Source organism: Planococcus citri, chromosome 3 (genome assembly GCF_950023065.1).
Source record: "Planococcus citri chromosome 3, ihPlaCitr1.1, whole genome shotgun sequence".
Classification (NCBI taxonomy): Eukaryota; Metazoa; Arthropoda; class Insecta; order Hemiptera; family Pseudococcidae; genus Planococcus; species Planococcus citri.
Genome location: NC_088679.1, coordinates 68,013,223 through 68,033,517, shown reverse-complemented (window position 1 = coordinate 68,033,517; position 20,295 = coordinate 68,013,223). Strand labels below are relative to the sequence as shown.

The 20,295-nt window shown below is 33.4% G+C and overlaps 7 protein-coding genes across 7 annotated transcripts; 2 read left to right on the top strand and 5 right to left on the bottom strand.

Annotated features, from left to right (window-relative positions):
* Window positions 1–452: 452 nt before the first annotated feature.
* Window positions 453–4,481, bottom strand: mute (muscle wasted). Its single transcript, XM_065354093.1, has 13 exons — window positions 4,300–4,481; window positions 4,097–4,226; window positions 3,919–4,022; window positions 3,688–3,850; window positions 3,493–3,618; window positions 3,252–3,417; window positions 3,080–3,163; window positions 2,903–3,006; window positions 2,475–2,831; window positions 2,258–2,394; window positions 2,014–2,184; window positions 848–1,037; window positions 453–759 (listed from the first exon to the last, which is right to left on the bottom strand). Exons 1-13 carry the CDS (start codon window positions 4,341–4,343, stop codon window positions 610–612), a joined length of 1,926 nt encoding a protein of 641 aa, XP_065210165.1. The 5' UTR covers window positions 4,344–4,481; the 3' UTR covers window positions 453–609.
* Window positions 4,482–4,611: 130 nt separating this feature from the next.
* Window positions 4,612–7,973, bottom strand: LOC135840641 (uncharacterized). The gene is made up of 5 exons (XM_065357266.1): window positions 7,953–7,973; window positions 7,652–7,784; window positions 7,493–7,564; window positions 5,437–7,393; window positions 4,612–5,259 (listed from the first exon to the last, which is right to left on the bottom strand). Exons 1-5 carry the CDS (start codon window positions 7,971–7,973, stop codon window positions 4,764–4,766), a joined length of 2,679 nt encoding a protein of 892 aa, XP_065213338.1. The 3' UTR covers window positions 4,612–4,763.
* Window positions 7,974–8,034: 61 nt separating this feature from the next.
* Window positions 8,035–9,136, bottom strand: Sumo (Small ubiquitin like modifier). The gene is made up of 3 exons (XM_065354098.1): window positions 8,899–9,136; window positions 8,582–8,695; window positions 8,035–8,306 (listed from the first exon to the last, which is right to left on the bottom strand). Exons 1-3 carry the CDS (start codon window positions 8,920–8,922, stop codon window positions 8,163–8,165), a joined length of 282 nt encoding a protein of 93 aa, XP_065210170.1. The 5' UTR covers window positions 8,923–9,136; the 3' UTR covers window positions 8,035–8,162.
* A 175-nt stretch (window positions 9,137–9,311) lies between these two features.
* ND-MLRQ (NADH dehydrogenase (ubiquinone) MLRQ subunit) lies at window positions 9,312–10,184 on the top strand. The gene is made up of 3 exons (XM_065354097.1): window positions 9,312–9,543; window positions 9,614–9,757; window positions 9,825–10,184. The coding sequence occupies exons 1-3, from the start codon at window positions 9,466–9,468 to the stop codon at window positions 9,951–9,953; spliced, it is 351 nt and encodes a 116-aa protein (XP_065210169.1). The 5' UTR covers window positions 9,312–9,465; the 3' UTR covers window positions 9,954–10,184.
* A 263-nt stretch (window positions 10,185–10,447) lies between these two features.
* Window positions 10,448–12,962, bottom strand: Lamtor3 (Late endosomal/lysosomal adaptor, MAPK and MTOR activator 3). The gene is made up of 5 exons (XM_065354096.1): window positions 12,737–12,962; window positions 12,553–12,646; window positions 12,342–12,475; window positions 10,767–12,268; window positions 10,448–10,679 (listed from the first exon to the last, which is right to left on the bottom strand). The coding sequence occupies exons 1-4, from the start codon at window positions 12,740–12,742 to the stop codon at window positions 12,119–12,121; spliced, it is 384 nt and encodes a 127-aa protein (XP_065210168.1). The 5' UTR covers window positions 12,743–12,962; the 3' UTR covers window positions 10,448–10,679; window positions 10,767–12,118.
* A 302-nt stretch (window positions 12,963–13,264) lies between these two features.
* Window positions 13,265–16,630, top strand: LOC135838454 (uncharacterized). The gene is made up of 12 exons (XM_065354090.1): window positions 13,265–13,499; window positions 13,600–13,745; window positions 13,820–14,022; window positions 14,102–14,261; window positions 14,339–14,475; window positions 14,551–14,651; window positions 14,717–14,893; window positions 14,968–15,207; window positions 15,271–15,367; window positions 15,438–15,516; window positions 15,613–15,750; window positions 15,818–16,630. The coding sequence occupies exons 1-12, from the start codon at window positions 13,485–13,487 to the stop codon at window positions 16,344–16,346; spliced, it is 2,022 nt and encodes a 673-aa protein (XP_065210162.1). The 5' UTR covers window positions 13,265–13,484; the 3' UTR covers window positions 16,347–16,630.
* LOC135838457 (phospholipase A2-like) lies at window positions 16,264–19,148 on the bottom strand. The gene is made up of 5 exons (XM_065354095.1): window positions 18,948–19,148; window positions 17,392–17,473; window positions 17,139–17,298; window positions 16,895–17,047; window positions 16,264–16,796 (listed from the first exon to the last, which is right to left on the bottom strand). The coding sequence occupies exons 1-5, from the start codon at window positions 19,059–19,061 to the stop codon at window positions 16,694–16,696; spliced, it is 612 nt and encodes a 203-aa protein (XP_065210167.1). The 5' UTR covers window positions 19,062–19,148; the 3' UTR covers window positions 16,264–16,693.
* Window positions 19,149–20,295: the final 1,147 nt, after the last annotated feature.

Sequence of the window (20,295 nt, the reverse complement as noted above, 5' to 3'; positions counted from 1 at the left end):
GGTGAGTGGACGGTGGATGTCAAAACTTCAGATTTAGATACTCGTATAATCGGGTACGACTTGAAAAAAACGTTAGATGGACATTGGACAAGTTGTTTATGTTTGTTTAAGAAGTAGGTAACCCAGATTTGAATGAAAAAAATTGAAAAAACGTATTTTTGACCTTGGGAATGGGTGGTACTTTGGAAAATAAATAAATTTTGTCAATATAAACTACATATTACGCAACTTTGATAGAAATAATTTAAAAGATTTTTTTTTTTCTTTTAAAATCGAATCGAATAATGCAAATTAAAGGGTCGCTGAACTCGAATTTGAGGTCAAAAATGAATTTTAATGAATTATTGAAATATAAAGTAGGTAGGTACGTTAAATTTGAAACGCTAACACCACGAATTTTTAATTCGAAACGTGAACCAACTGGAACTTCAACAAAACACACAGAACCAATATACGAAAAACAAAACGTTATAAAATTTATTTGGTTCATATGTTTTTAAAGTCATGTAGAACTACTAAAAATTAAACAAAATAGGATAGAATGAAAAAAGTTTAAACAATAAGCGTATATCCACATGTCCCATCACATGTTCATCACAATACATATTATTACTTAATCTTTACAACTAAGTAATTTTTTTCAACATATTCGGCCCAAACATCTGGTAACAGGTTAGAAGGCTGCTTGAATAATGGTTGAAGAACAACTGGTATCACATAATGCGTTAACGAAGGGGCTTTTCCCTTCTCGAAATATCGCTGGAAGAGGGGGAAAAACATACACGTTTATTTGAGAATACGAAAAAAAAAAAGATAACAAAAAAACTTGGAGTATAATGTTGCTTACTTTAATAGGATTTGGCTTCGAATCAGCTCGTTTTTTCTTAATATACTGCAATATGAACTTTTTGGTGAAACAAGGCAGTAGATGGGAAGTGATTAGAGAAATTGCTTCTTTTAGCAGCTCGTCTTGATTTTTCGTGCCATTTTTTGGTTTAACGTATCCCATGAACGCTTCTAAACCGTACGCCAACAAGCTATGGAATATTTTATTATGATTAAAATATTATCGTAACAATAATTATTGATAGTGAAGTGCCCAAATGTCAAATGTGACCCCCTACCCACCCAGAAAAGGTCACTTTGATGTTAAATTGGAAAAATTTTAGATCCAAGTTTGGATTTTGGTAAGTTTAATTATTTGCAAAAAAAAGTAAGAAAATAAAAAAAAATAAAAAATGTTACCAAGTTGACCTAGAAAGCTAAAATTTGCTTTGGACCCTATTTTCGACTTTTCGAATTGAATGGAAACGATTTCAACCCGTTTTGAGCAGTTCTGGAGCCTCTAAAAAATTGTTGAATGTTGAAATTTTCGCAAAATGTTACCGAAGGAAGTTGCAAAGCTAAAATCATACGTTTCAAAACTGGCAGGAATCACTTCAATTTTTATAAGTTGCAATTTTAGCAATTTTTGGCAAAAAAACAACACTTTTTGGAATTATTTGAAAAAAAAGAGAATTTTTGACAATTTTTGGTGATGAGTAAAATTGACAATTTCAGCAAAAAGCACAGAACTTTTATGCAATGTTGAAAATATAAGACTTTTTTTCAATTCTTTGGTTAATAAAGCGAGATTTTTGCGATTTTTGGTAGAAAGCAAGACTTTTCTGATGGCTCTAGAACGGCTAGAAACTAACTCCAGCAAAACTGCTCAAAACTGTTTCTAATTGATTTCGCAGGTCGAAAATGGGTGAAATTTTGTTCTGAATATTTCAAGTGGACACTTTTGGGCAAAAAATCGCGACTTTAAAAAGAAATTTCACCCCAAAATTTGATTTATTTTTCGAAAATAAAGCGTTCAAAAGATCCGAAATGCTCTCAACTTACGATTGATTTCATTTCAAAGCCAGTAAAAGTGATTTATGACTTGCCAGATTGCATTTATCAAAAAAAAAAACTAAAGGTAGACATATTTGGGCACTTGAGCAAATTTAATTAAATAAAATGATATACCATTCTTCAGATTCGATCATAGACGTTTTATATTTGACGACTTGAATGGACGAAGAAAAAGGCACATGAGGCAACAACAATGGATACAGAAATACATCACTCATCGTAACTGTTTTCATTAAATCTTTGGAAAAACACTCAATTTGTGGTTTCCTCCTTTTTGAAAATCGTCTAGAAGAAATTGAAAAAATAAAATACAATTACGTAGTATAGAAAACAAAACAAAAAAAATGCAAAATCTTACTCGAAAATGTTGAGTTTTGGTTCGGGAACTTTGGCACGTGATTTTTCCCATTGGTTGACGACTCGAACAGCGCTTTTTAAGTTGACGGTGGAAAAATACGAATGTTGATTATCACCGGATAGATTATCAATACTGAACTGAAATAAAATTGAATCAATAATACATCCGCCATCGATCATGATCACGTGGAAAAAAATATAAATAAATTAGAAATTACCAATAAAGTCTTCATTACATCAGCGTAACCATAATAAATGGGATGTTTGTGAAATTGTAAGAAATTCTGCGTAAGAATTTGCACATGTTGCGCCAATTGTTGTTTTAGTAAACGACACTGGGCTGGAAGTAGTTTCGGTATTTCTTTGTGTTCGGGATTCGGGTCGTTAATTGTGACCGGATTCTGATTTGAGCAAGCAGTTTCAGTGGTAGCGTTATTGATTAGAGGAGGAATTTGGTTTGTGCTGAGAACATCGAATGAATGAGGAAGAGGAGCTTCGTTGGTGTTCAGGAGATTGAACGAATTCGGATCTTCGGATTGAGGTTGACTAGCTTCTTTATTCGATCTCATGTCACCCTGAAAAAAAATGTAATTAATAATTTAAAGAATGGGACGATTCTGGAGAAATTGAGTCAACAGAAACGTACGACGATCGAAGGAGCACATTCTCTCCACAGTTCAGCGATCAAATCGCGCACTTCTTCTTGAGGTACATCGACTCCTCGATCTTTTCGTAATTCTTCTTTGTCCACTGCGAAAATTAACGTATGATTAGAGAATAATTCGAATTCAAGAGCTATATGACCTGATTTCAAATTTCTTACCGGTTTCAACGTCGTTCGTGATGTTATACTCTGGATCATCCAGATCATCGTCATTATCAGTCGGTTCGTTGCCTTTGGTTTTATCTAAACATCGAATCGAATTTATGTTAATGATATACAGTAAGTACATTTATATTACAAAAAAAAGGAGTAAAATAAGAATGAACTTTACCAAGAGGTTTATGAAAGTTTTGTATGAAATCGAACCAATCTTCGTTATCGCATTCGAGGTCGTACATATCTGCTGTAATATCCGGTGGCTCAAAAGCTTGTTCGATAACTTCCAAAGGCGTATCCGTCAAAGGTAATTTTGATCTCGTACGTTGACCAATATTCTCCTTCACAGAAAAAATTACCAAGTTAATTTTCTAGAATTCGAACACTAAAGATTTGAGAATAAATAATCAACCAACTTCTTGTACGGGAAAAAAAGAATACGAATTATCTTTAGAATACGAAGAAACTGCATCTGAAGTACTTCCCATCGATGTATTCTGTAACCCATTGAAAGTCGACGACGAAGAAGGATCATTCAAATTCTGTAAACATATTTCAATCTTTAGTACGAATAATAAAACTTTAAATCGTTATCAACACGATTTATTTACTTCGTGTTCTTCATCTGGTATGTATTCTTCGTCTTCGGACGAATTTTCTGAATAATTTTCATTGATGAGCGATAAACATTCGGAAACGAAGTTTGTTTCCTTTTTGGCAGTAATTGGCCATACCATTGGAAGCGATAATTCTGGACGTACCTTGAGTAATTCTCTGTAATTTTTACTTCGATTAGAATACATTCGATTCAAGTAAGTATTCAGAACATGCAAGATACTGACCGAATTTTAGCTCGAGTTAGTTTCGGTTCGTAAGGACTTTCTGAATCACCTCGCAGGATTGTTCGTCGTACCATTTCTTTTATATCTTCGTCCATTATGACTTCCTGCGATAAGTAAATCAACGTCATTATTTTATAATTGTACGAAGGTATTTTTTAACGAGCGAATTTCAATGTACTTTTAGAATTGGTTCGATGTTGTTGGTGACGAAATCATCTCGTTCGTTGTTCGCTTCGAGCTGCGTTTCGATTTCTTGTTCGATGTTTTTTATGATTGTCTTCATTTTCTCGTTAGTTCTTCTTCGTTTCCTGAAAAACATTGTATTTTGAATTACCAAAATGTAGCAAATGAAATTCAAAATGTAATGTACGTTGGACTCACCTCCTCTTGAACTTCCTTCTTTGGTTTTCTTCGTTCGCGAACATTTTACTCTTTCAATAGTGTGAAATTTACTATACAATTATTAACTATTCGAAATCTAAAGCTACAGTTGAAATTCTCAAATTCAGTTGAACTGAACTTTTTCAAATTTAAATTTTCATTTTTCCATGATAAAAAATTGATAACAATTATTTTTGTGTTTTCAAGTTGGCAACTATTATTTTGAAATTACGAATCATCGATCAATCGATTTTTATCATCGAATCAGAATCACCACTGTTTTTGCTGCCTACTTTTGCAGGTCTATCGATTAATCGAACAATCGATTTTTCAAAACAAGTTTGCATTATTCTCAACGCTAAATTATGATTTTTAAATTAAATTTTATTATTTTTCAATTTTATTAAAATTTTAAAAACAAAATTAACAAAAAATTTTTACGACTAGATAACAAATTTACATAATCACGTTTCCGATGCATTCTCTTTATAATGAGTCGATTGGCCATCTTTAAACATAAAATTCAAATTATTATCGGCAATAAATTTAGAAACCAATTCGCTAGGTAAGAACGCGGTCAAATCTACTTTCGATCTTTTCCAACTCTCTTCCAACCATTCTGGCCCTTTATGGCGTAAAATTTCTCCAAATAATGCAGATAATAAAGATGCACAATACGGAGTATGTTTGAAATACTTCGGAAGCAATTTCAAATCATGAAATCGAATCAGACCAAAGAGCATCGATGGGCAAATGATTTCAGCCATGCCTTGCCATAAATCCGGCGAATCGACGAAATCTCCTAATTCGAGCGAAATTGTATTCATTATTTGGGCACCAACTCGTTTAGGATCGTGTTTGAATGCTTCAGCTATCAAAGTACCAGATTGGGTTCGGTATCCGGATTCTTTTCCTTTTGTATACTCGAAAGCTGCTTTAAATACTAAATCTGTCTGGCATCTGTAAATGGATAGGTATTATAAATAGAGTGCGTGAGGGCTAGGTGATACTATACAAAATGAAAATTTTCATTTTACATCCACAAAAAATATTTAAAATTTTTTTTCAAAGTGTTATTCCATGTAGGTAGGTAGTGACTAAAAATGTAGATTATGTTTCAAAAAAATAGCCACTTACTCGTTAAAAGTATCTCTGATCGTAGCTATGCATTCATCCATATTCCCAGTATCCATCAAATGCTCTATAATTTCTTCCATTTTTTCTTTTATAGCACTAGAGGGCAAGTTTTCAGGCTGCTTGATAGGTGGTAGGTCAGCTTCAGTTTTTGCTGGATCAGCAATTTTACCTTGCCCGTCGCCGGCTTCTGCTTCTGGATTCTTTTTGGTGGTTTGATCTGCTATCAAGTCTTCTATTTTAATATCACTTTTATCGCCGGTGTTTTCTATTCTCTCTTTCAGTAATTTTTTACGTTTCAACATGAGGAAATTATCGTGTTCAGCTGATTCTGCAGTATTTTGTGGTTTTTCTTGTTTCTCGATGACTGGATCATTCTTCGGAGGATCGAATCTAACCAAACCAGGTGGTTTTCTAGGTTTAGGGATGTTGTATTCGTTGGCACCAGTACCAGCTCCGGCTCCTCCATTGGTAACTGGACCATTGGTAGGTTCCAATCGTTCGCCTTTTTCTAGATAGTATTTTTGCAACCTTTTCAGTACTTTATCGTTGAATAAATTAGATTGCGGTTTAACAGGATGTGAGATGGTGGTTAAATTTCTATCGGTTAATATTTTCTCGACCACGAAGAGGAATATGGTTTTGGTTTCTTCAGGAAGAATGGTCGAAGCGACGATGGTTAACTGGTTCAAGTCGATTTTACCAGCAGCTATTAAGGGTGATAAAATATCGGCGAATGTGGCGCAAATACTAGCTCTCGTGTTCGGATTCAAGATTAATTTCTCGACACTCCTAGCGTGATTAGAAACCGTTGCTAGAATTCGTTTAAAATCCGTCAAACCACACGATACGATCCTGATTAGTAAAGCGCCGATGGCCAATCTGTATTCGGATTCTCGCTCGAAGCCTAGATAAATTAATTCTTCGATGATGGTTTTAACGTCGTAATTGATGTGTAATTTTTCAATCCTACGAGCAGCGTTGTCCATGTTATCGTCGTCTAAAAAATCTTGCAATATGTTCTCCAAATCATGCCTACAGTTTTCTTTCTCTGCTGCGTCAGCATCCATCGACATTTTACATTTCGAATATCTGTCGTCGTCGTATAAGTTAGTAGGGTCGACGTAATCAGCTTGCATGGCGTTTACAAAATTCATTTTCGTATTGTTCCTCGTATCTTCTGCTGATTTAGTTCTAATAATTTCAACATTAGATGGAATTAAGGGTACGGTGTGAGATACGTGATTAATCACAGGAGCTCTGTTCGAATCTGGTTTCAATTTCTGCTTTTTATTTTCTTCTATCGAAGTTACCAAGTAGTTGATGAACTCTCGATAGTACTCCTGTTTCAGTATCGCTTGAGCTTTACGTTGCAATTGGAAAAGTTTTATATGGCTTTCTAAAATGATAGGTAGTAAGATTTCACTCAGGTTTTGCCACATTTGAGTATTATAATTGCTCGAATTCTCGATCACCATTAAAACTGAGCATAACGAGTTGAAAATATTGGTTTGATTGATGACGTTTTGTGTAAGAAGGTGTCCAAACAAGGTACCTATCATTTTGCGATATTGTTCATCTTTTTCTAAAACCAACTCGAACGAGTAACGTAGAAACATCTCCCTGGAGTACCCATCTTTGAAATTTTCTCGAACTTGAAGCACAGCTTTCGACAATGTACTTTCCCACATGAGCTCTTCGATTATATTTCTAGTTTTTTTATCTAAATCTTGTTGCTGCGGAGCGAATGCCGATGTCGGGGAATTCTCCACGTTGTAGACAGCTGCATTTGTGTCATTTTCGAGGCAACATGCTGATTTCACGTACGAATGCAGCTCTGGTAATATTACATGATTCTTCGACGCGTTGGTTTTATTTTCTATTAGTTTGATTCGTAATTCAATCGATGAAATTTTCTCTTTCAAGTTGAGCAAATCGGTTTTTAAAACTCTGAATTCATCTGTCAACGAAACCATCTTTACAAGGATACAAAATATTATAAAAGAATACTCGACTACATATTGCAACGTGAAACTTTCTGTTGCGATAATATCATTACCTCTAGAACAGGGTACCACGAAGAATTCGCCTATCAGTTTCCCACAGCAAGATAAAGACCACCTACGGAAGACTGAACACGATAAAAATATCACAATAAGATCATTACTCGACGACGTAAATTGTCAAGTTACAGTTGAGCGAAAAGAAGATAAATTACGTTCAGAATTCACCCATCTCGACGATTCTCCAAAACGTATACGGAAAGGGAGCTCTCGAACAGTAATCTGGGTATGCTTAAAATGATCTTCAACCTTTGTATCAGAATTCGAAATGACAAAAATGAAGTACTTCTACGTGCAATTTTAACCGATGAATTTAAAACATTTTAAAAAGACGAATTCGTACCAAAATTGAAAAATTTTCAAAGCTAATCACGAGCTGATTTTTTTTTTATCAAATTGTAAACAAAACTGAAGGACGACTGTAAATTAATTAAGCTCAAAAAATTGACGTTTCACCGTCGAAGCCACATATTTCATTAATAGTTAAATGTGTTACAAACACACGTTACATTACAACGCATACAAAAAAGTTGTTAGATAATCACTTAATTATTTATTGTTTATAAAATGTACATACCAATTAATGTAAAGCGGAAAACGGAAAAAATAATATGTCGATTACAATTCAACTTTTTAATATTACAAAAATAAAGAAAAGGTCTTAAATTAGGCAAAATATGAGCTTCCGCCAGTCTGTTGCTGGTACACTTCTATTGTGTCTCCTTCTTCCATTTCCAACGATAAGGGAGTATCGGTTTCATTAATAGCTTGACCATCGAATCTAAATCGTACAGTTGCCATGGCTAATCCCTGCAAAAACACCATTACGTCAGTATTTTCAAATATTTAAACCATGTTTGAGGATACAAGAGCTGCATTTTCCGATGCAAAACACCACAGTAAGTCCTAACCGGCGGATTGGGTGAAGTAAACAAAAAGAGATACAGACACAACAATAGACAGGGAAAACCGACAGAAATGCATGCAACAGCGTGCTCTAAGGTTTCAAAATGTACAATGGCACAAGATGGAAAAAGTATCAAATGAGCTGACTCGATGAATAAAAATATCGAAGGTATCCTTACCACTCGGTCGCAGTAAGCGTTCATCAGTTTCTTAAGGGGCGTATGTTTCTTGATTTTAAATTGTACAATAGCGTTATCTTGTCCTAGAACTTTCAAATTGATGTGTTCAACTTCCTGCAACAATCATCAAAAGACGAAAACATTAGAACGTTAGCATTAGCAAAATGTCATCCTGTTCATAAGTCATCACACAATGATGAGCGAATTATGGTGCAATATTAGGCAAAAACACCGCGGTGTTTTAATCATGTATTCTACATGTAGTTCGGAATTGTTGCACGAGGATATATGTATTACTTTAAGTATACTTTACCGACCTTTCCTTTACTGCCGTCAGCCATTGTTCACGCGGATTTACTGTTAGTGGTACAAGAAAATTAAAATAAAGTATTAAAATTGCACAAAGCTACAACACAACTCACAACGTGTATAGTATATACAACAAGTTTTCAAAATAAGTAATTGCCGGTAGACAATAATTACAAAAATCTAAACATAAACGCCGTTTTGAATGAACGATGGAAAACCGAATTGCATGAGTAAAAGGATTGTTTATCGAAAGGCGGCGTGCGCCTAACACACTTACACATCGCACCCGGTGTTTTTGTTTCGAAAAGGTCGATTTGTTGAAGTTTACCATTAATCCGCTAGGATCGCTAACTGAATATTCGTTAAAATTTCATCATAATACACATTTTTATCACTAGGCAGAATGACCTTTTTGTCCTTTGTGGTCGTTATAATTTTTTTTATCATGGAAGTTAAATTCCTCTCATCACTTTGATATCTTGAGCAATAATCTTTTTAAACTTGAGTTCCTCGGCGTTATTTTCGAATTATCTTATAGAAAAGTTAATTAATTCGTAGTTGTAATCGATATAGTCATGGGTAATTTAAGTAAATGGTTAGAAGCAAATATGATGTACGGTATGACCCCTAAAACACTGAAGAAAACACCCGGGGTTAGTATTTTAACGATTGATAATTTAGATTAACGCCAATGATCATTAATTATATCCGTATTTATTTCAGTTATGGCCCATGTACGCCTGTTGTGCTGCTGGAGTCGCTCTTGCCACTTGGTTTAGCTTACGTACATGGTTGACAAATCCTGACGGAATTGACCCTATCACTGGTAAAGGTAACTGGGAGAAATACAGAGATAAGGATTTCAAAGTAAGAATTAAAGTTAACGTATTGAATATTTCTCCTCATTTATTATCTAACCATCCGATTCTTTCAGTTGGTTAATATTTCGGGAGTACACATCCCTTCTCAAGCCCCGGAATACAGAATGCCTGGTGATCCATCCGATGATTCCTATGCGACCAAAAGCTTCGTCCACCCACCTGGATCATCGAAACATCATTAATGAAATTACGTTGTTTATTACTAGATTTGCTTGAATTCGTTATTTTGTACATAGATGTCACCTATTCATAATATATCATTCAATTGCGTATTGAAATGATGTGATCCGAGATATTACTTCTTTCTTTACTTCTGCGAAAAACGAATGGAAATGGTTGTTGAACGTTTCTATATAGCTTCGATATTGTAATATTATGATCGTAGTAGCAATTACAAAGCTAATTTACCGATATGCGAGAAAGTTATTTATTTTTTGTGTAGAAATGGAAAACGTCTCTGTGGTATTATTTTTAACGGATTTACGATTTCACCACACTTTAGGGATACATTCTGTCTGCAAACTGAAGTAGTGGTACAATTTGGCTATTTTAATTGATTGTGGTTCAAACTCCAGTTTGGTCATCTCAACCAGAACGTGACTGTGTTCAAACTCCAGTTTGGGCATCTTTACCAGTAGGTACATGACTGGTCGAATGAAAGAAGTTGAACACAACGTTATAGTATAATAACAGATTTTTATTTACAAAACGAGTAAGTAACTAAACATATACAAATGAAAAAGCAAAGGTTATGAACTAAAAAAATTAACTAGTGCTGATTTAGAATCCTTAACTTTTTCTGCCTTTACTGGTAAATCGTTGTTTGGTAGTGGATCCAGAACTTTGTGTAATCCAAAAGCAAATAGAACGAAAGAAGCGCCTATGTAAATGGGCAAATGGGGAAGTAGCTGAAATAAATTAAGATCGGTTATATAAATCGACATGATTAAAATTCGTTTTATTTACTTCAAATACAAATGGAAGTAGGTACTTACAAAGCTGAATCGAGGATACTTTTTCAGGAATTCTCGAACTTTGAAGAACACCTTATCATCAAAGTTGTTCATGTTGATAAAGCTGATGTAGCACTGCAAGAATCACTTGGTAAAATCAATGTTTTTTGAATCTTGAAAGGAAAATGTTTCACAAAGCATCAAATTGAGTGAAAGAAAATCCAAAAATTGATCTCTTGCAGATTCTAGTGAACTTTTGATAAAAACTAAGAAAAACACAGGTGTCTCGAGGCAGCAGTGTGTCCTTGCTATGCGCATGCGCACGGACTCTGACGTTTTTTTTTTGGTATAAAATTCGAGGAAATTTTTGAAACTTTTTAATAATCATTTTTCGAATTTTGAAATTTTGACAAAAAAGTCCTCAAAGTCCCTCATTTGTCCATGAAGTTCGAAAAAAAGTCCTGATTTATACGAAAGTTTCAAAAATGAGATGATTGGCCGCTCGTGCTTTATACGTTGAAAAATTTAGAAAAAAAATTACGTTCTGAAAAAATTGGCTGAAGAAGAGATGAAATAAAATTATGAGGTAGGTACCTATACTTACCTAGGCCTAAGTATACTTTTTTTTCAATGAAGATATGGAAGTTTTAATTCGATTATTCAAATTATTGATTTTGAATTAAAATTAAAATCAATTATTATTATTGGTAAGTATTTTGATTACTTTTCTCGCAGGACTTTTTTGAAACTCATTTCATGAGCAGCAGCACTTTTTTCTGTTTTTGGCAAAATGCGCAAGTATCCTTTTTCTCGTGTTTACTGGTAGGGTAGAAAAATGGGACATTTTCAAAAATTTTATAGAAATTAGTACCCTTTTCTTTAAAATTTGGCAAAAAGTGGGGACATTTTGATAACACCAGGCATATAAGTTTTTCGAATTTCGATTTTAGATTCTGATTCTTCTCTCTTTACTCTCCAGGTTCAGAGTTTTCTTATGATTTAATCACAATTTTTGAATTTTAAAAATTGAAAACGATAATCAATTTTGGAAAATTTTCTGCAATCAGTTGAACTTTATCGCAAATTTACCATCTCGAAAGAAAATTCTCTTGAAATCAGCAATTGATTCAATTTACAATTAAACCAGAAGATCAAAAAATTGAAAACTTTATACTGTTCAACAATACTTCTGCAATGTAACTAATCATTCTATTTTCCAACATGATGATTAAAATAATTTCAATACAAAAGAAATATACAGTATAATAATCATGATAATTACATATGTAACACACCAACTAAATATTTACACTCGTACAAGAGAAAGGTAGGTATAGGTAACAAAACAAATGGATAAATAGAACATTAAAAATATCATAAAATTTACAAATACATTATTTCATTTCATGCCTTTCATGTACTATTTCTTTCAAATCTATCAATAAAGGTTCTAACTGGCTTTCTAAACTCTGAATGTATCCGGTATTGGCATCAGCATCAGCGACGAACGTGATGGTAAGAGGCAAACTGTATATTTGAACAACCTGTAAGTATTTCAACATTATGATAAAGTCTACGGAGAAATAATTTCACCAAATACATTTTCAAATCTCATACTTGGTAATTTGAATGAACCGACGTTATAGAAATCGTCCTGCCAACATCTAACTTGCTAGCTTGTTCGGCCACGATACCAAAATTCGAGAATAAATATAATCTTGATCCGATATCAGGAGCATTTTGAGAACTCACTGCAACAAAATAAATACATCGTTGTATAAAGTAATCGCAGTCAAAATAATGATCATATATTACTCGAAAATTTTACTTTTAATGAAGGGAACTCCGTCTTTATCACTGATCACAATGTAATAAAGTCCATCAACGCGGTGCATTATTTGCTGCAAAAATTTCTTTATTTCCTGAAATCATGGCATTTGTGGTTATAATTCATCAAAGTTCATACACGACGTAGCTTAACAAATAATTAAAGAAGTTAGTTCGATTCATACCTCCATTAGGATTGAAAAATAGTAATCACCAAGGACTAAGCTGTTGGAACTATCTCAAGTCTGCAGACTTTTGAAGACAAACAGTCAATAAATATGCGTGACTTGAATCTTGAATAATTTACGGACGATTAATGAGGTAATTTTTCTGGAAATAATTACAATTTACAAAATAATTCGATGATTCCAAGTTCAATATTTTTGTTTTCTTATCATATTTTTGCCAAAAAACAAAACAACAACAATGTGATCGTTTTACTGGATAATGAAAAGCAAAACTTGAAACTGGGAAAATGAAACACGACATTATAAACTCTTTTTTTGTTAATAAAGAATGAATTTCTGCACAAAATTCATATAATCGAAAACTTTCTTGTTTTAAAATTTGATAATTATTAATAATTAATCCATTTTATGAATTTTTGATGTAAAAAACAAAGATACAACATTGATCCAATTCAACAAAACAAACATCTCTATCCAGGATTGAATTCGAAAGACTGAATTCGGAATGTAAACAAGCCGGTTCAAACTTCTCAAAACACTTCCACTTTCCACTTCCTTTTTGGTCAAAGTTGAAAGTTCATTTTCCATTTTGTGCATCGGTTCATTAATCGTAAATATTTCATAATCCTTTCATATCTATCGAGTGAAGATTAAGAGGAATGAACTTCAGAATTTGAAAGTCATTTAGCATCAACAGTCCAATCATTTCAGACACCTCTACTCTTTATTACCTAACGAAGCAGCAATGGAACTAGAAAATGTAAGTATTTTCAACTCTACAGTTACGAAATTTGTGTATCATCGTAAGATTTTAATTAAATATTGATTATTCACTCATTTCCTTCATTATTTTCATATAGATCATTAATAAATTGGATCAAAACCGCAGTCACACTCAGTGTTTCATTGATGGAGCACTTGTTGATCTACCGGAAGAGAAATTCATCGAGAAAGTCACCATATTGTCTGAAAAGCCTTGGAAAGATTATCCCGATGTATTGGGAAGGTAGGCATGACTAATATTTACCATATTCGTTATATTGTATACTTTTTACTACCTTCACGTTGCAATTTATACAGGATAAGTGAAGTTATCATTGAAAAGAAAACTGTATTGGTGAATATAGCAAGAAATAGAATTCATCAGACTGATTCCGAAATCGAAAAAGACATACAGTTCTGCTCTGAGATGTTTGCGTTTCAATCTTGTCTATCGCGTAAAATAAAAGTGAATAAATCATCAGATATAGGAGATGACTTTGTGGATTCAACGACTATGCAAGGTACGATTTTTCAAATTGATGTGTACGTTTTTGCTCGTCTGATTCAGCTGCTCGTGTTCCTAATTAATTTCCTTCGTAGGTTTTCACGGCATGATCTTAGACGATTGTCCTATATTCACTACGTTGAGTTTATTAACAGCTGCACCCATCGCTTCTGGAAAATTATCAACGTATTTATTCGTTAATTCGAAATATTCCGCGATTTCTGTTTGTTTCGCTGCTATACTTATCGAAGCCGGGTGAGGCATTTATTTTTTGGAATTTGATCAGTATTATCTGATGTATTTCTAACATTTGTATACGTGTATGTTGATAGATTACCTAAAGGGATTGTTAATGTTGTGCCGCATTTCGATGAAAGGTCTCTTCCCTTACTTACACCTCATGATTTGGACATTTTTGGTGTGATACCTGCTGAAATCCTAAACAACTGTCAATTTCGGTTTAGTAAAAGTAAATTTTTTAAATCAATGAATACAGAATACTAGTTAAAAATGGAAAAATTCATTCTTTTTGCTTTATCAACAGTTATATTGAAGAAGAATTCTCCAAACCCAATAATTGTACTGAAATCTGCTGACATTGATTCCGCAGTTGACAACATTGTTTCTTGCACTCAATCCAATGAGGTTCGTTGTATTCAATTTTTAACCGAATTTGCAAGATGAGGCTTCATTTTTTTTTAAAATTTCAGGTATTCTGGTTTCCTAATGTGATTTACGTTGAAGAACCTTGTTACGAAAAATTTGTGAAATGTTTAGAGTTTGTTGTAAATAATCGTAATGCTTCGTATAATTGGAACCAACGCAGTTCTGGAGTAGATCAAAGACTTGAAAAATTTCTAAGAGAGAAAAAAGATCATGGAGTAAAGGTATGTTGGTAATTTTTTTTTTTTTTGTTTTTCACAAATTTCTGACAGTTTTTTTAATACATATTTTCGAACAGGTTGTTGAGTTAATTCATCGATTTCTGAAATGTGTATTTTTAATAAACGACGATGCTGCTGTAACCTTACCCACAATTTCTGACGAAGAGAAATCTACTTGTCATCGTGTAATTTCCATTATTCCAATTCGAACAATGCAAGAAGCTCTTTCCCTTGCTAATTCTTTCAGCGGTGGTATAGGTGCTTCTGTATGGACCAACGATGCTCTAGAAATGATGTCTTTGCCGTACAAATTAAAAGTAGGTTCATTTAGCTGAGAAAGAAAGAATTTTCGGTCGTTTATTTATGATTTTTTTCCTTAGTACGGAACAGTTTGGGTCAATAGCGCGAATCGATTTAGTCCAGTGGTTCCATTTACTTCGTGGAGTTCTGGGTATGGAACATTTACTGGAAAACGAGGTGGGTGCTGATGCTATTGGCATTTTGTGTATCGTACTTGTCGAAATACTTATTTTAATCATTTTTGTAGGATTTTTTGATACTTTCCGCAACCAGAAAATATTTGACCCACGTTCAATGCGCAGATATGAAAGTTCAACGTTTCCCAAGTTTGTAAAACATGTTTAAAAATTTCGTAACTTACGTAGGTATATTAGTCGACGATTGACTTTGAAAAATAATTATCAATTATATTATACTTCCAGAAAAGATATCTCGCCAGTAGTGAAACAATCTCTTTCTGCATTCGCAACCTGGCACAAATTAGACGAGTCATCTAGAGCTTCTTTCTTACGTAATGTTTCTATCCTGATGGAAAACGTTTGGCAAACGCGTTTAAAAAAGTAAAAACAAAAAAACGGAAATGCTTCGTTTTGAATTATAATATAATAACAGTAATGTCTTTTCCAGAATTAGCGATGAAAAACTCTATTTTTTGTGGCGGTTTGGTATCGATTCCATCAAGGAATGGGTTTCATATACAACCGATAAAGTGTACGAGCAATCTTTTCACGAGAAAGGCTTCCAAATCGTTAGTCGTAACGAGCCGCTTGGCGTAATAGCTATTTTAGCTCATGGAAAAGGAGTAGGCGAGCTACTATTTGTCATATCCGCCGCACTCATGTTCGGCAATACCGTCATAGTGGGGATTCTAAAGAATGAAGAATTTCCTACTCTTGCTACCGAATTGGAAAATTTATTCAAAACTAAGCCTGGATTGGTTAGTGTCTTAGTTGATACTGAGGAATCTCTTCGGGATCAATTTACATCCAATAGCGATATTTCTTCTGTATGGATGGGCGCGAGTTTTTCCAGGTTTAACCTCAAAAGTTGTACGTTGAAAGATATTTTTCAAATTTTTGGCGAAAAATCGGAGTCAGAAATGCTTGAAATTTCTGCTACTAGACCGAAATCGATTTGGTTTCCTAGTTTGTGTTGATATTTCTTAGTTGTAATCTCAACGACTGGGTCGTATGATAACTTTCTTGTAGAAAATTGAGTAAAAATACTCTGTGATATTGTGTAGAAAATCTATTTTGGAGCCGGTAACATCGATTCATTTTGAGACTGAGTTATTTCATTTTATCTGTGTTCAGAATTTAATGTCAGTTCATATGCCTTACTGAATATTTTATGCTTGTATGTAATAAGATGCTAATTATATTGTAAATAATTTTTATTTTTCAATTCAATTCAACAATAAATAAACATTTTTAAAATTAATATCACAGATTTGATTTAAAGCCAACGACTTGAAAAATTATCGTTAATTTTCACAATTTTCAGTTACAAAGCTCTCCTATCACTAAGAGCATTATCGAACCATTGCCAAATTTGTGGTTTTTTAATATCAACGATATATTCTTGACATTGCTCGTGATTTTTCTTCCTACAACCGAAAAAAAAATCAATGATATTAAAAACATATTCGAATTATTACGTTCAGATTTAGGCCTATAGACCGATTCAATAGCATCAATTACTCACCCAATTGCTCTCGAACATCTCACAATAGGATACTCAAATCGATAACACTTCATCTGCAACGTGTGAAAATATTGAAATCGTATTATTCTAGAAAATTTACTCCCTATTTCGCTGAGACATCTGAAAAATCTGAGATCGCAATCGCAATGAGATCTGTAAAAGAGCAAACGTCAGTCGAATCGGTCAATGAACTTGTTAAAAAATTAAGCATTCGCGTATTCTGTTATGCAGTTGCCAGCCTTACCTTGTAGTTGTAGCGTCGTTTTGTAAACCATATTTACTTCCACCTCCTTCGATACTTTCTGCACAATGATCGTGAGCCCTACAACAACTGTCTGTTTCGAAGGACATGCCGAGGTCGTCGTAATCCTTAGCGATGTTTCCTTTGCCACACCACTTGGTAGCTGTGAATAATTAAGATAGGTTAATTTTGAGTAAGTAGGTAGGTAGGTATTTTGTTGGATTTTGAAATTAGTGAATGGACGATTTTTGCTTACTTGGAACAACTAAGTTTTTTGGTAGAGCGTGTATATGTTGAGCTAGTATTAAAGCGGCAGCTAATACTTTTATTTGATTGATCTGTGAACAATTTTACATGATATTTAAAAATATTGCCTACCATAGATGACTAAAAATGAGCTGAATAAAATTTTAGCAAAACCATGTAGCCCAAACAGGGGACCAAAGCTTTCAAAATTTCAATTTGTGGCTACTTCTACCAATAAGAATGGAAAAATATGCCTAAAACAGTAAAATAGTAGGTAATTCCCAGGAAATATCAAGCCTCAAAAAATCAAAAACAGTTTTTGGGCCCAAATTTTCAAAAAGTTTCCCAAATGGTCGAAAAATTTGATTGAGTCACTACAATTAACTTTGAGAATCGTCTTTTCATTGTCACAAATCTTGCTTCCTGGAATACTGGCGCAATTTCTGGTCTGAGCATCCAAAAAGTGTATTTTTTAGGACCCATTTTCAAAAAATTGCCTAAAAATGATCGAAAAACCGATTTGACTGCTTCAACTTCAGAATTCGACTTTTCTAGACACAAGTCGAGTTTCAGACATTTTTAAAAGTTGAAGTAGCTCAATTGCATTTTTCGACCATTTTTGGGCATTTTTTTGAAAATTTTGGCCCCATAGAGCTTTTTCTAATTTGCAGACTCGAAATCGCGCCAAAACCACAAAAAACTCAACTTGTGACTAGAAAAGATGATTCCAGAAGATACAGCTGCCTAATCTCATTTTTCGACTATTTTTGAGAAATTTTTTGAAAATTTTGAGCCCTTGAAATTTTTTTTTGCATGCGTAGAATCGAAATTGCGCGAAAACTCCAGGAAATAAGACTCGTGACTAGAAAAGACGTTTCTCAAAGTTCTGATGGCCCAATCACATTTTTCGAACATTTTTGGGCTATTTTTTTGAAAATTCGTGTCCCAATAAATAGGTACCCCATATTGGCCAAAAATTTGAATTTTAAGACCTTTGAAATCCTTTGGGATCCGTAATTTTGCAATTGGGCCGCTATAACTTTTTTAGTAAACTAACGTAGCGGTTCTTTTTACCTACTTTTAAAAATTGAAAAAGAATCGGGCTAAATCGGGCGAGGTTCCCTTTTCAGTTTGTTGAAAAAAAAGCAAAATTATCTTCAAATTTTATTTTCAATTTTTTTTTACGAAAATTAAAATAATAAACACTTGGAATTTTATTCAAAATATTTCAAATATGTATTAAATAAGTTGGAAACAAACGAAACTTGACTTCAATTCAAAAGATGAGCTTCAGTCTTTATTCCTTCCACTCAAAGTATAGGTAGTGCACACTGCACAGATACCTACCTAACCCATTTCCCTCAAAATTATGATTTTATAAGATCTCCTACTCGAATGAATCCCTCCTTAGCCTCAGGGAGCTTTGTCTAAAGCTGAAAGTCTTCTTTTTTTTTACATTGAAAAAATTTCACCCCACTTACAAATAATTACGAACCCAAACACTTCATAATACCACTACGATTAATTAACTAACAATAGGTAGGTAGGTAAAAATCGTTCACTTACCCGTATCATATTTTTTTTCAAAACACTCCGCAAAATTGGATAATACCGCGAACAGTAATGCATTAAAACTGAAGCAAAAATCAGTTCTGGTTTAATATATATTATATTATTCATTTCCACTGATCTGAATCATAGTGAAAAAATTAGATATCTTTTGTAATTGGATTCGGGTTTTAAAACCTACTTCAGTATTATAATCAATTGCGGGGAAATTTTTGTTGAATTATCTTATTATAACGCATAATACTAACCTAAGCGATGCGATGCATAATTTATTCATGACCATGGTCAACAACTTCCCAGATGCTTCCGACGTAATCATCGTCGATATAGGTAGTTCATTATATGTAGTTATCTCGGGTCATTCGTCAGGTGCAATAAAACTCATTCATCGACCATCGAGTGCGACTTCGTCGCGTTAAAAGAATAAAAATAAACACACCGCAGCTTATGGGAATTTTTTTAATGAGGTGGAAAATATTATCGCGAAAATTAAACTTTAGGTAATGAGTTGGGAAGTACAGTCGTCGGTATGTAGGTAATATGCGTAGGAGATTATAAATGATTCAAGTTGGGAGATGGAAAAAACTAGTGGTGCGTATGAATTGAATCAAATTATGTGGTACTGGTAGGTCTAGGTATCCAGGTTCCAGATTATTGTTTGCATTTGCATACCTATTTCATTTGTCGTGAAGTAAAAAATATAAGACGATGGAAGACGAGAAAGGCTCTGCAAAAAAGATATGATATTGATAATAATGCTCTTTCTTTTGAGATCTCGAATTTTATCTGTGTGTACGGATAATCCTAGAAATATCATTTGAAAATTTTCACCATCCCTACGAAGTAGGTAGGTAAGTATGAAAGTATGAACTCAAATGAAAATGGTAACAGAACAGCTGGGTGAGCTGTGGTAGGTAGCTGGGTACCTTCAGGCTTCATGATCTTTAAACTTTAATTTAAAGACAAGCTACAAAGGCAATAAGTAAATTGGTGCGAGATTGATTATCATATTCATGAAAAAGCAAAATAAAACGATGAAAGATGAAAGAAAAGAACAAGTTTTTTTATTCACAATCTTATTCTTAATTTATAAACAAACAATGAAAAAAAGTAAAAACAAAATAAATAAATAAATAAATAAATTACTCAAATAATTATTAATCATTATAAAATGAAAACAAGTACAAATGAAAAAATCCTCAATCATTATAAATTCAAGTGAACTGATTAAATATGAAAATTTGAAAAAAAATAAACAATTAGGTAATAAAATAAAAAGGAAAGTTAGAGAAGTTTCTTTCAAAAAGTTTAATGTTTAATTTTAATTAATTTAATAATTATTAAT